The sequence below is a fragment of the Calonectris borealis genome, chromosome 3 (assembly GCF_964195595.1).
Source record: "Calonectris borealis chromosome 3, bCalBor7.hap1.2, whole genome shotgun sequence".
NCBI lineage: Eukaryota > Metazoa > Chordata > Aves > Procellariiformes > Procellariidae > Calonectris > Calonectris borealis.
Window position 1 is genome coordinate 124,557,361 of NC_134314.1, and position 15,035 is coordinate 124,572,395.

The following is a 15,035-nucleotide window of genomic DNA, read 5'->3' on the forward strand; positions in this document are numbered from 1 at the left end:
CCTTGCATTTAAATTGTATTTCAGTAAGGGATTGCATGACATATTGTTTGTGTCACACTGTCGCTCTCTGTATGTGCAAAGCCTGCACATATACCCTGTTACAAATAAGGTAATGCAAAAATTAAATTATTAAATCTGAATCTTGCTCAGAGCATTTTGTCACTGGCAACCAAATTGAGAACGAATGAATGAAAATTTACAGATTTGACACATTTCCTCATAAACGAAGAATGGTGTTTGAATGATGATGATGTTCATTATGTATTTTCAGTGGAGTTTTATTTTCCCACCAATTCAAAAAAAAATACAATTATTTCAGGAATCCATGCAAGGGAGCTCTGATGAGACAGCCAACAGTGGTGAGGATGGCAGTAGTGGTCCTGGTAGTAGCAGTGGCCACAGTGATGGATCCAGTAATGAGGCTAACTCCAGTCATGCAAGCCAGTCTGCTGGAAGCCCTGGCAGCGAGGTGCAGTCTGAAGACATTGCAGATATTGAAGCTCTCAAAGAGGAGGAGGATGAAGAGGAAGAAGATAGGAGTCATAATCCCCAGAAAAGCAGTAGGAGCACAGATCTACGAAGCAGGAAACTGGAATCACAAACAGGCATTTGTCTGGGAGATTCACAAGGGGCGTCGGAGAGGAGTGGTGCAAATAATGGGGCAGGAAAGGACCATGTTTTTAACACTGACTCTGTGACACCGGTGGATAATCGAATTAGAATGCTAGATCCTTGTTCTCATGCTGAGGATGCAGAACATGATATGACAGGGGAAATGAGCACTGCTCACATTTCACAAGGGTCTCAAGATTCTTGTATAACTCACACAGGGGACTTCCTTGGGGAAACTATTGGAAATGAATTATTTAACTGTCGACAATTCATTGGGCCACAGCATCATCACCACCACCACCACCACCACCATCACCATGACGGGTAGGTAGCTTGACATTTCTTCTGATTCCTTCTATAACAGAATTAAAAGTGGTCGTAAAATACTCAGTTTGGGCAGAAATTTGTATGGACATTTTGCTATAGTTCAAGATCATTTTGTCTAACAGAGGTGATAGTTATTGCAGGTAGTTACACAGTAATCTGTTTTGTTAACATCTGATTAAAGTTTTTTGTAAAGTTTTTGTACTGAATAAATAAGACAACATTTAACAAAATGTTACAATTGTTTTGGAAAATGCTGTATTTAGTTAACATTAAAGAAGTCAACACAATCATCATGATAGTGAGACCTTCAATTTATCTGTAATTGTTTTTCAAATTCATATGAAGGTCTGCTGTTCAGACAGATGTTTCATCCTGACGTTAGCTTTAGGGAGATGTCTACTCACTTGTAGTCTGCTGTAAAAAACTTTCTCTTTGATATTGTCCATTCTAATATTCTTCTTTTCTAGGCATATGGTTGATGATATGCTAAGTGCAGATGATGTTAGTTGCAGTAGTTCCCAAGTCAGTGCAAAATCAGAGAAAAATATGGCTGATTTTGATGGGGAAGAGTCTGGCTGTGAAGAAGAGCTTGTACAGATTAATTCACATGCTGAGCTAACATCTCATCTTCAGCAGCACCTTCCTAACCTTGCCTCTATCTATCATGAACATCTTAGTCAAGGTAAGAGTGGTAAAAACAAAACAGAAAAACATTGTACTTCTAACTCGGTTTTAGATAATTTCAAATTTATGTATTTCAAAAATAATCAAATTATTTTAAGCATACCTGTGTATTTTCCCAAAGAAACTATGGTGACTACTGAGATTTTACTGTTTCTCCAAGAGATTCATTTTTGTATCACATTAGGTGTAGCTGTGTTTACCTTTTTTACATTTTGCCTCTCCCATTTCTTCTGGAGCTTTTAATGCAAAACAAATAAAGGCACTAAAGAGCCTAGCAAATGTTTTTTCTAATCAGTTATTAAAGTAAAAAGAAAGGTGGTACTGAAATGTGAGATTTTTTTTTTTTTCTCTCTGAAACCTTATGCGATTTTTCTTCTGGTGGGTGGATCTTATTGTGATTCCGTACATTTGTCATCTTAAATGAATTAACCATAATGGGCTGTACAGAGGATAATTTTGGAAAAATGAGTTAAAATATAACTTGATATCTTGATATTAGGGAGCTTGCCTTAAAGGATATTTTATGCTATTTCATCTTACACTGCCAAATCTTCTAGTTTACTTCAGGGTGCAATTTAAGATGCTACTAAAACACTTCTCAAGAATTATGTCATCTTTCTATATGCTATTGTGGCAGCTTTATTTTCTGTTTTATCCTCCTTTTAAATATAATGGAGGGTATGGTTAGTGAAGGTTTGACATTTTTCTTCGGTTTGACATTTTTCTTCGCTGGTCTGGCAGAAGCAAGTTTGCCATCTTCCAGCCAAGAGTAAAACCAGTACTATTTATATCTTTTCCTGAAACACAGTTGAGTAAGAAGTCCCTTTTTTCTTCAGGCTTAACATCTCTTGCTATGTGGAACTGAATTATAATTTCAGCCTGACATTGAAAATTTGGAAGGATTTTTTTCTACTACAGAGTTGAATAAACTACTAAAACTTTGTAGTTAAAACATGCTGTAAATCAGCATATTTTTTCAATATTTTCCATAGATATTACACATCCTACTGAAGATCCAAATTATTGTTTGAGCATGAGGCCTTCAGTGCAGATTATTTTTGACACTCCTAGTTTTGCACGTGCAAATAATTACAGTGTTCTGCACGCAATCTAAATTTTCTACTTGACTTTGCTGTTACATGAAAATAGTATCAAATAGTAGATAAATGAATGGTGCCAGCTGTGGCCACATAGAAGAAGAAAAATGTCTATCAGTGTTTATGAAAACATGATGAGTTTCTAAAATCATGCATTTTGATACCCTATCGTATATAAAAAATGGTGTTTGTTTTTCCTGTTTTTTAGTTAGATATAGGAGATCATGCAGTATGAGGGGAATTTATTGAAATGTGTTTCCTTCTTGCTTTCCAGCCATGGTGGTTATAAAGATACCTCCCTTCGGACCACAGCACTACAGAAAGACTTAGAAATATTTTAGTTACACTATGAATTAAATCTAATTTAATTGAAAAGCAATTGCACCTGCATCTGCAGTTCTTAAGTACTGTTTTTGTTGCACCTTGCCATTAGCCAAAACCAGTGTAAATATTGGCTTAACTGTCCTGTTGACTTCTTGTATGGTCGTAACATTTTGTCTTCTTTTAAGAACCAATATGTGGAAAAAGGCTGCAATTACAATGTTATTGTATGCACTTTAAAATAGCCAAGTTTACAAATAAAGCATGTTGTTGTTCATGCACTTAGGGAATAATGTTCAGATTAGATAGTTCCTTCTATTTATTCAATAACGGTCTTTATATTTTGTTCAGGACCAGCAGTTCATAAACATCAATATAATAGCAATGCGGTGACGGACATTAATTTGGATAATGTTTGTAAGAAAGGAAATACCCTTTTGTGGGATCTGGTCCAGGATGAAGATGCAGTAAGTTGAATACCAGAAAATAATATTTTTTAAAAGAAAATAAATACATACTATTCAATGACCTTTCTTTCTACTTGCTGTAGATTCATCTCTCTGAAGGGTTAATAAATGAAGCAGAGAAGCTGCTCTGTTCTTTAGTATGCTGGTTCACTGACAGACAGATTCGAATGAGATTTATTGAAGGCTGCTTAGAAAATTTAGCAAACAACAGGTAACTTAAATCATAAATTATCTGTTTTTACATTTATCTATTTTTGCAACATACAGGAAATCCAAGTTGACTGTAACACTTATTTAATTTTGCAGGAAGACAAGTTAAACCACACAGAAGCAAAAGTATAAAAATAGTTTTCAAGGTGTGATGGATGTATCTGATGTTCCGTTTTTCTATTCTATCAGTGTCCTGAATTTCTCATCTTGTTGCATTTGTCTGTTCTCCCTTCTGTCAGAGGTTACTGCCTTCCTACCAGTTGGTAAAATTGGGTCCACATCTTAGCCAGTTGAATGCAAGGTCAAGTGCCTTAGCATAAGCATTTTGAATTGAATATTTAGATTTTACATGCAAGTGGCTGAGGAACAGACAAGTTCTTTTCCACCAAGTCTGTTGTGAGGTTTAATTTCTGTGAAGAAGCAGTTGGAGGTAGAAGTAATACCTTGACCTCACATAACTTGTTTTAATACCAGCCCAAGCTGTGAGACTGTACAGTTTGAAGACTGGCAAAAGTGGAATTTATTTTGTTGATATAACCAATCAATGGCTGGACATTACCTGAATCATTATGTTGTTACCTTTTTGCTAAGAACTGTATTTGTGAGATGAGTTACAAGTATACTGAGATCTTAATTAATAAAAGAAAAGTGAAGATACTTATCACTGATACACAAGTTCCATGACATGTGGTTTATGCACTTCTTGAGTTTTCCTAGATAGTTGTCTTACAATACACACCTACTTGTGTCTATAATGAATTTGAGGCGGATTTATTTCTCCTATGTCATCTGTTTGTAGAAAAACCATACTCATTTTGCTGAAACTTCAAAAGATAAGCATTATGAAACTCAAAAATAAGAATTTCTCTTTTGAAATTTAAATAACTTTTAATACGAAAAATGTATACTGTTTTATTTTTATACTTATCCAACAGCTGTGTGTCCAAGGTATTACGAGTAAAGAGTTTGAAGTATGTGTAGTTCAGATTCAGAAAACTAATTGGCTGACATGATGGTAAACTTCACATGGATATTTCCAGTGCTTTCAGTTAGCCTGTTTGCTCGCTGAACCTTAGCTTCTCAAAGTAATTTTAAAATTGACTATTTTAATTTTATAACAATCACATATTGTCGTCATTTCTCTCTTTCTCCTTTAGATCAGTAGTAGTTTCACTTCGTCTTCTTCCAAAACTGTTTGGTACGTTTCAACAATTTGGGAGCAGTTATGATACACATTGGATAACAATGTAAGTAGCCCCCTGTCCCCAACAGACTAAACCAACAGAAGTGATGACATTTAGGGGACTGCTGCAAGGCTTGTGCCTTTAGTGTGGTCCAAATTAATAATGACCTAAGGTTATCATCTGTCTGTTGTCTGGCCTAGTTGTATGAGCTTGTCTAATCACTCAGGCCTAGATTTCTTCATAATATGCACTACTGTCGTAACTGAGGTGAAGACTAATTTATATTTTTTTTTAATCTCCATCCTTTAAATCCCAAAGGACTTGCAGACAGTTCTAGACATCCAGTAATAGTATATTGTAAAAGGTTGTAATAACTTGATGTTATGTCATTCTGTTCTGAATGTATATCAGATGCTTCTCAGTAATAAAAGATTTGGTTTATAAGAAAACCTTTAAAATGTGAAGATATATAGTATAGCATTCCTTACTAGAACAAACTATATAGCTAGCTGGTCTAAATATAGAGAACGGATTACCGGAACTTCTCGGAAAGATTACAGTGATTATCAGCAATTTTTCTTGGCTTTTTTGACAGGTCATTTAAATATATGCCCAGTTCTGAGTTTTGGCTCAGACTTTTTCTGAATTAGGGCATTTAGGAACAGTTTTCATGGTCTCAGAAGGGAGGGTTCTCTGTCAGTCCTATGCCTGAAAATAGTGACAATGAAAAGGAAGAAGAGTGTACTGTACTGGAAAATACTCCTGAATTCATGGTAGATGGAAAATGGAATGTTTACTTTGGTTTTATGTGTATGCAATTTTCCTGTAATAGCTTTCTAATTTCTGTAGCTTTTTTGATCTTTTTAGGCAAACTATAATACTTTCTGCCCTTTAAATTGACACAGGTGGGCAGAAAAGGAACTTAATATGATGAAACTTTTCTTTGATAATTTGGTACACTACATTCAGGCAGTCAGGGAAGGACGACATAAACATGCATTGTAAGTACACAACTGACTTTGAGTGTTTGATATTTTATGCTTTTAAACGTTTCTTTTCTGCTTTTCTTCCGGTCCTTCTGATGTGTTCTTATAAGTAAATACTTTCTATAGGGACATTACACGCTTAGGGAGACAAAGGTCTGTAAAAATAATAACATTTTAAATAGCTTCCTTTTCCTTAAAAAAAACACACAACAACTCCTGTGTCATTTTTGTTAGACATTATGTTGAATATTTGTTTACAAATAAAGCATGAAGATTTTATATATTCAAATCAATTTAAAGTGATTTTATATCATAAAACTATTCAAATGTTTCATTTTTAAAATCTGCCATCATTAACCTCTGCAGTAGTTTTTTTTCTGTTTCACACATTCATCCGCACTTCCCAATCTGTATGATTAAAATTAGGTGTATACGCACAAGTGACACAATTTCTAGCTTCCCAATCCCGGAGGAATAGACTATTCATGTTTTGACAAATGTCAAAGTCAGTATGTAAATGTGGGCATCCACAATTGAAAAATGTTGCTATTTATGGGTCAAATTTTTACTTCATCATACATCTTTATATTGGACATTGCTCTAGTGAGAAATTACTTCAAAAGCTGTTTGAAAGTGGGATGAATTGCTTTAAATTCAGGTAAAGCAATACGTTGTTCTGCTCCTTTGGCCATTAAGCTTCTATCTTATAAATAGAAATAAAGTTAATATTTTTATATAAAAATATATGAAAATATTTTTATAAAGAGTGCGTATCACCTGGGATCGGAAATTCAGAGTAGAAATACCAGCATTTTACAAGTTAGGGAAAAAATTAAGGTCAGATCCTGTAAGGTGCTAATGACAAAATGATGCACTTGGACTGTATGCCAAACACCCTCCCCTCCCATCCCCCCAAAAAAACCAACAGAAAAAGTACCTTATCTAGTAATGACTGGTGTGTCATTCCACTTGTTCGGTGTGGTTCTGTAATCCATACAACTGGAGTCTAGACTATATACTGAACTAAAAGTTCAGAGAGAAACATAGAAGAAAAAATTATTTATGCTTTTAAGAAGCACGTGTATGAGTGGGGAAAATAGTTATGACAATAAAAAATTAAATGAACTTCCGGTTTTATACAAATTTAAATTTTAGATACAGCCACAGTGCAGAAGTTCAGGTTCGTCTTCAATTCCTGACATGCGTGTTTTCAACTCTAGGATCACCAGATCATTTCAGTAAGTATTTGAGGTTACCTTATGGGAGAAGCACCTCATAGTAATGCTCACATAGTTCTTAGTAATCAATGTTATATATAAATATAATATTTTAAACAGGTAAAATTTTAAATAACCTCTGATAGTGTTTCAAAAGAAGGAAGATTTTTTGACGAAAGCACAGAACCAACACTGGAGTTTAGATTCTATCGCAGTTCTGTGAGAACAAATTTTTATGTCCTCTGTGCTTCAGTTTTTCTAAATATTAGGATTGAGTAATTACTGAAATGAGGATAATATATTCTGTGTTTGTGGGTTTTGGTTCATGTCCATGATGTTCCCAGAGATCTTTTCCTGGAGTGCACCGTAAGTAAGTTGTGATACCAAAAAGGAGCAATTCTTTATATTTTAATACTGTCAGAAATTGGTTTACACTCCCTGTAGGGTCTTTTGTGAAAGTGGTATTCTGTATGATAGTTGATCTGTACAGATGCTGAAATCTTTTCACTCTACAAGGTTAAAAATAGAAATCTTTTGATGTGGCTGATGGAATTCGAAGTTGAACATAATTTCCTGTGGTTTTAGTAACCCTTGGTGGTTTTCCCTTCCATAAATTGTTTTGGCTGCTCTCTTCTTAAGCTCTTGTAAACTAGTAGCCTTCAGTGTTGTCTCAGCATCAGCTCTGTACAGACTTTCAGTTGATTGTATATTGAGGTCATTTATTAAAACAACTGAAGGGAGGAGTCATTTGGGTAGTCTCATTATAGGTAGTCAAAGTTGGCATACAATGCTTGTCCCTTTGGTCATGAGTAGAGTACAGGAAGGAATGAGAATATCTGTAGCCAAGAGAAAAAAAAAACAAACCTTGTAACACTGTATTTGCTATTGTTGATAGGATAGCCACAATTCTTTTTAAAGAAATTTGTTGGGATCACAAATGTTTGTATGCCAACTAAGAAAATAAACCTACAGTTTTCTTGAAAGGAATAACAGTGAAATAGTTACAGAAATACTATTTTCAGCCACGGTCTTAATACCCAGCTCAAAGCTGGACTCCAGGTTGTGCCCAATAATTATTTATGAACTGAGAAACAACCTGCTGTTTGGTACGAGATCTCAGGTCAGCCCACGCTACTCATTGGTTTAGTAACAAATGACAGCATTAATGACCAAAAACTGTAGCTGATTGCCAGCTTTAAAAGGGGAAAAGTGTATGATTCCCAACTGGTAGGTGGTGCATTTTTCTTTTGTTCTTTCCAAAAACTTCTTGTCCTGACAAAAACTATTCTGATTTTTCTGTATGTATTCTTGGGTTTTGTAGAATATTGCTATATATTTGATGTTATAAAGGAGTAGTTAAAAATACTTCCCTAATTTTAGGGTTGAGTTTAGAACAAGTGGACATACTGTGGCACTGCTTAGTAGAAGATTCTGAATGTTATGATGATGCACTACACTGGTTTTTAAATCAAGTACGAAGTAAAGATCAGCATGCTATGGGTATGGAGACTTACAAGCATCTTTTTTTGGAAAAGGTACGTAGAGAGTTAATTGCAACCTTATTAATTCTAATAAAAGTGTTTCTTACTGTATCAGCACTATTTAACATACTTAAAATTGTTTCTGTGAAAAATATGTCTTCAGTAGTCTGGGAGGGCCCCACTTGTCATGCAGTGATTTTTTTCTGCTTGGAGGGAAGAGGGGAGCAGATTGGCTGAATTCTTTTCACACTAGTATTTACTTGAGTGTTTCTTTGCAAAGAGCCTGTGTGCTGTATCTGAAGCTATCTAGCCCTTCATTTCAATTTGGAAATAAAAGCCACCCAAAACTATACTTTTCTTTCTTACCTACCTGACTGAAAAAATGAGTTTTCTTCTTTTTGGGAGTGGCATATAAATCTCATCAATACATCCACTGAAAATAAGAACATGCAGCAGTAGAGCTTTTTGCAAGGGTCCCATTCATTTCGACCGACGACATTACAAAATGGATAGATTGTGCAATAATTAATGTAGTCTAGTTCTTTTTCAAGGTTACACAGTTTTTTGTCTAGTTTTATAAGCATATGAGTTTTTTGAATGGACTCGTCATGTATGCTAACAAATTATCCTGCTGTTGATAAGTTAAGCAGCTAATGTTACAATAATAATTTTTGTTCCCTCTGCACTGTTACGGTCCAAATCAGCAGTAGGGAAAAGAGGTTTGTTTAAGCCAATTATAGCTGATTTTTTGTATTGTATATAAAAATCAGAGTGTGATCTTTTGCAAGAATAAATTTTAATTGACCGTACAACATTCAAATATGATTGGTAGTAACAATGACATTTTTCTATGCTAATGAAATGAATACCCTGTAATTGCTATCCATTCCATCATGGAATTTTTTTTCCATACTAACGTGCATTTATTTTATTTAGATGCCACAACTAAAACCTGAAACTATTAGTATGACTGGCCTAAACCTCTTCCAGCATTTGTGTAATTTGGCTCGATTGGCTACTAGTGCATATGATGGTGGCTCAAACTCAGAGGTAAGCCTAGATTCTGTGCTCATGTTTTTCTTCTTTCTGAGGGAAGGGGAAAGTTAAATTACTTGTCTGCAATAGCATATCTCTTGAGAACTTATTGTCTTGAATATTGTTTACTGGTTTGAGATAGTAATGTCACAGCCTGTAGTGGTGGGATCCGTACAGATTTCTGCCTTGAGGAGAGTTCTTGAGGAAGCTCAGGACTCAAAAGTTCCAAATGTGGGACAGTGAAATGGAAATAAAAGAGGCCAATGATCCTGACCTTCCCTCATGACTTTGAGCACATCTGGCTTTTGTCTCTAGGGGTAGATAGGAAACCACAAAGAAAATGATACCTGTTGCCTGCGTATCTTTGTGCAATTTATCACATTCTTAGCATAACTGAACTGCATTCACTATTGTGTTTAAAGAATGGGTTTGTAACATTTGCTTTTATAAATAAGAAGATTCAGATGACATTTTATTGGGCATATTTAATTCTGACTAGAAATCTGTTGTAAAATGTGACTCAGTTTCCATATGATGTGCTTTAGAAATTTTTCTTCTGTAGTTTTTTATACAGAGAAACTATCTTAGAAATAAAATTATATATAAAAGATATTTTTCTGTGAATTGATTTGAGGCAATTTTTTATTAAAATTTCTATTCTTGCAATGAATACCAATAATAGTTGTGGTTTTGAGGCTTCGTTTAAAAGTATTGCTGTTTGTCAAAAATGAAAATTCACTCTTTTGAATTTTAACCAGTTCTCCTCATGCTTCAAAGTATGAAATATTTCTGTGAAAGTTAGGATTTCATAGTAATTAATGTGTGCAGTGATGAGAGCCTGAGCAGAGGAGAAATGGAGATATTTTTAGTAATTGCATCAAGAGGCAAATAAAATGTCTCAGGTCAGAAAAGCATCACTCCCAGTAAAATAACGAGGCAATGTTTTCTTTCTGTGTTTGTTTTCCTTTTGTCAAAACAGTTGTGTGGCATGGACCAATTCTGGGGTATTGCTTTAAGAGCACAGTCTGGTGATGTCAGTCGAGCGGCTATCCAGTATATCAACTCTTATTATATCAATGGTATGAATTTTTATTTTTGTCTTCTGTTTAAAGTATTTTGAAGAGTATCTAGCGTTATCCTCTTTTTATTCTTAGTATTAAAATGCATAGTCCCAAAGTTGTGCATATATAATTTACTTTAACTGATATAACAGGTAAAACTGGTCTGGAAAAAGAACAGGAATTTATTAGCAAGTGTATGGAAAGTCTGATGATAGCCTCTAGTAACCTTGAGCAAGACTCTCATTCAAGTCTGACCATCATTGAAAGAGGACTCCTAATGCTGAAGACACACCTGGAGGCTTTTAGAAGAAGGTAAATAGCTCCTTTGATGTATTTGGATGCAGAATTTATTTACATTCCTCTTATCATAATGATAAATGAGTTATGAGTTATTATTAATTTAAGTATTAGTTTCTTTGTTTTTCTTTGTGTAAATTAGGGACAGTAGTGGATAATTTTGAAAGGTTTAAATAGTTACAAGAGTTGGCCCCTTGTCCTTGTATAAAGATATATGAATGCAGTTCATATTTCCCCTCCCCCCAAAGAAACTTTTTCAAAGTTATTTTAGTTTTATTTGAAAACTACTGAGAATATCAGTAATTTCATCTTATTTTGAAGAAACAGTGAATAAAGGTGCAAGTTTTGTCTTTCCTCTCATTGTTTATCAAACGTTTGTGTTAAATACATTTTGAAAAAAACACTTTTTAAATGTTTTTACCTGTTCTTAAGATTTGCGTATCATCTGAGACAGTGGCAAATTGAAGGCACTGGTATCAGCAGTCACTTGAAAGCCCTGAGTGACAAACAGTCACTACCACTAAGAATTGTATGTCAGCCAGCTGGACTTCCTGACAAGGTAGTTAAAAGCCCTTTTACAAGTACATCCTACATTGTTAAATTTCAGTAAGTCGACTATGCACTTTGAAAAATAAAATATGTTTTTTATTTCAGATGACTATAGAAATGTATCCTAGTGATCAGGTGGCCGATCTACGGGCAGAAGTCACCCATTGGTATGAAAATTTGCAGAAGGAACAGATAAATCAACAAGCACAGCTTCAGGAGTTTGGCCAAAGCAGCCGGAAAGGGGATTTCCCTGGTAAGCTACAGTACTCATACCTGTATTTTTTGCCCTTACAAGGGTTCATCCATTTAGACCTTAGAAGATTATGGTCTTTTTTTTTCCCCAGATATCCTAAATAAGCAAGGTTTATGGTTTATTTTCTTCTAGCTGTAATTATAGCTAGCATCACCATCACTTTTAATTAATAGCATTGTTTCTTAAGCGCTACCATTTATTTGAAATAGTAAAGAAAATGTAGATTTGTCAAAAGTCCTTAGATCTAGCCAAGCTCCCAGTCCCAATAGACTTTCCCCCACATTATTTTTCTTCTCGTTGTTTTAATTAATTACGTTGTTTTCTGTAACTTGGAGATTCTGTTACATAGAACCTTATTCTATTTTTCCTGAAATTTATACATTTCTGGCTCTGCCATTGATTCAGAATTTGAAGTCATAATTCAGATTCAGAATTTATACTCTACATATGTGTATTCCAATCAGGTGTAAGATTTTCTTTACTCCTGCAACTGCTTTTTAATTTATCATCATCCTATAGCAAAAACGATCGTTCATTGTCTTTTGATGCTCTTAATTTGGAATGTGACCTTGCTCCTGAGATGGTCATTGCTTGCTTACAGTGTGATGAATATGCATCCTGTTGTTGTTCCCTTTCTTTATGTGTTTTTGAGTGAACGAAAATTTCTGCTTTATCCTGTAGGAGGAAGACATTTTCTAAATCCTAGTGATGCTATATATTATAGCATTCTTATCGGTTATTGCTGTTCAAAATGTTACTGTTTTCTGAATTATCTTCTTCTCAATGTTTTCTTTCTTTCTCATTATGAGCAAGGGTTAGCATGTAATGCATATTATCTGAACAAATTCTGTCCATGAACATCTTTTTCCAACACCACTAACCATTAATATATGTGTAAACATGAATCTGACTTTCTTTTCATAGTTCAACAACTTTTAAAAAAAATGTTTTAATGAGACACTGTCAGTAAGCCAGACTGAATTTTAGATATCCTCATTACCTGCTTTGTGAAATCCTTTTCCAGTCACTCATCAGAAGCTGTTTTAGTAAAGAAACTATCTTGTTTTCTACCAAGTATAGCCACGTAGCATATTTTTAATTTTTGTTTTAGCTGGGATTTTAGAAACACGTGATACAGAAATTCAGAATTGCAGTCCTACAGCAACTGCAGTTCAGTTTTGTTACATATGTACAATGTCTTTTGTTTTGTAGAATGCTATTGCTGATATCCATAGTTTTAGTACACTTTTTGCAGATGTTGTTTTATTTTTTCGGCATTTATTACACTAATTATTAACACACCATAACTATGGGAAACTGGAGAGCCATAAAATTCATATCTGTCAATTCATAAACCCAGTGTCCTTGGCTAAGTTTAAAACCTTATTAATGCCTCTAAGTGCTTTGTCTTGTAATTGATATCTGTGTTGGCTGATAGATGCATAAAATCCTGTAAGAGGCTAAATTCCAAACTCCTGAAGACGTGTTTCTGCATTGTTCTGTGCATGCCACCATGTGTTTGGAATAATCTAGTCACATGATTTTTACTTTTCAACTGCTAATTTTGAGAAGATAGGACTGAAACTGACACTTGCGGTTAAAACCTGTAGTTTTACTCATCCATACCCTATTTTGGGGACTGTTTTGTATAGACTAAAAAAAAAGAAAGGACTTTCTAAGAACTTTTTCTGGGTCACAAAGATCTCTGTGAATTATGGTTCAGTGTATTGACTGTTTACACTTAAAAACTTTGGTCATCCTGCAGCACAGGAGACATGTATTGTAAGGTACATAGTGCACGCTTCTGTCTCAGTGACATATTACTGTGTCCATTTTAATATGCCTGTATTAGTTAATCTACAACAAAAACCAGTTCCTGGCTAGGAACCTGAAATGGTGATTATTTCATCAACTTGGGTAGAAATCTGAGCAGAGTTTATAAAATTCCAGTAAATATTAAAGGCTCATGATGTCAGAGTACAAGTTTTTCTCTTGCCTTTTCCTTCTAGAGCTAAATCTCATTGTCCTTAATTGGTTTTTAGTTGTTTTCTCAGGTGGGATTTCAATTTCACAAAATAGATAGACATAACACAACATTTGTATCAACTTTTGGCTCTTGGAATTCTAGACTTGCACTTTTTTTTGCTTCTTTTTATTTGTTTCATCTATTGTTAACTGACTGGCACTTTCACGCTGTTGGCCTCCTTTAGCGCTCCTGCTAGCCTACCTTTTCACCACTGTGTAGACGGCCATTTCATTTCCAGCATCTTTGCGCAAAGTGTTACTTTCATTTTCCTGCTCTTGGGATGCGTGAACGAATGGTATGTCTGAAGTGATACCAGTCACATCTAATGCCTGTCTTAAAAGGAAATTTAGTTTGAGAAGATGAAGACACTGAAAAATTAATACTTAGCAGATTATTACAGAAGTGAGGTAACTATTAATGTGGAAAGTGAAGCTGCAGGTTCTGACATGGGCTAAAAGAACCTTAAAGCATTTATTAGTTACAGGTACATTTCTGAAGTTTTTGCCATCATGCTTCTGTCAAGGGAATATCCAAGAATGCCCACTAGCCAAAACTTTGGGAATGTATCTCTAAGTAGTAGATGCAGTCACATTTATTAAACGTTCCTTTTAACTCTCTTTTGCTACAATAAACTTTTTTTTTTTTTCTATTTACCAGACATTTACTACGTAATTCTTTTGAGGTCCCAATATCTGTTGTACCATCTCTTTCTCATTTGAGATTGTGTTGCTCAGGGAAATGTGAGATTGCATTTGCTTCTCACTCAGGTTGTTTGTTGTATTCTTTCTTCTGAAATCTGTTACTAGTTTGCTGAAGTGCAGAGGATGATAGATTTCTGTATTATTATTGTGGATGATGTGTTTGCCTGCCTTTATCTGTTTGAAATTATTTTGCCTGACTGCATTGGTAAGTTTCAAAGCAGCCAGCTGAAGAGGTTATTCCCAACTCCACATAAAACCTTCATGGTTTTGTTGTTAACTGACAGATGTCTTTGGAGGGCTGCTGTCTGTCCAGTTTTTCCCAAGAACATCCCAGAAATTTTGTTTGAGCAGGATTTGAGGATCATATGTATTTGCCTGATACCTCCATTTATCTGGCAGTCCCATCAAAGTTACTGTGTGTACATCTTATTGGATTGCTCTAGTTTGGAAACATCAGCACTTGGGTGTGTATGTCAGCTGGTTTTGGGAAGTATCACCTGGATTTATGGTGTGCATACATCAGTAGA

At 34.8% G+C, this 15,035-nt stretch overlaps 1 protein-coding gene across 1 annotated transcript in view; it reads left to right on the forward strand.

The window, feature by feature from the left end:
* USP34 (ubiquitin specific peptidase 34) overlaps nucleotides 1-15,035 on the forward strand; it is a 141,648-nt gene that overhangs the window by 60,941 nt on the left and 65,672 nt on the right. Inside the window, exons 15-27 of the mRNA XM_075147751.1 lie at nucleotides 320-936; nucleotides 1,407-1,621; nucleotides 3,393-3,508; nucleotides 3,592-3,719; nucleotides 4,876-4,965; nucleotides 5,808-5,903; nucleotides 7,044-7,126; nucleotides 8,486-8,640; nucleotides 9,523-9,636; nucleotides 10,601-10,700; nucleotides 10,835-10,994; nucleotides 11,412-11,538; nucleotides 11,634-11,781. Coding sequence (XP_075003852.1) covers nucleotides 320-936; nucleotides 1,407-1,621; nucleotides 3,393-3,508; nucleotides 3,592-3,719; nucleotides 4,876-4,965; nucleotides 5,808-5,903; nucleotides 7,044-7,126; nucleotides 8,486-8,640; nucleotides 9,523-9,636; nucleotides 10,601-10,700; nucleotides 10,835-10,994; nucleotides 11,412-11,538; nucleotides 11,634-11,781 — 2,149 coding nt within the window. The remainder of the gene's footprint in view (nucleotides 1-319; nucleotides 937-1,406; nucleotides 1,622-3,392; nucleotides 3,509-3,591; nucleotides 3,720-4,875; nucleotides 4,966-5,807; nucleotides 5,904-7,043; nucleotides 7,127-8,485; nucleotides 8,641-9,522; nucleotides 9,637-10,600; nucleotides 10,701-10,834; nucleotides 10,995-11,411; nucleotides 11,539-11,633; nucleotides 11,782-15,035) is intronic.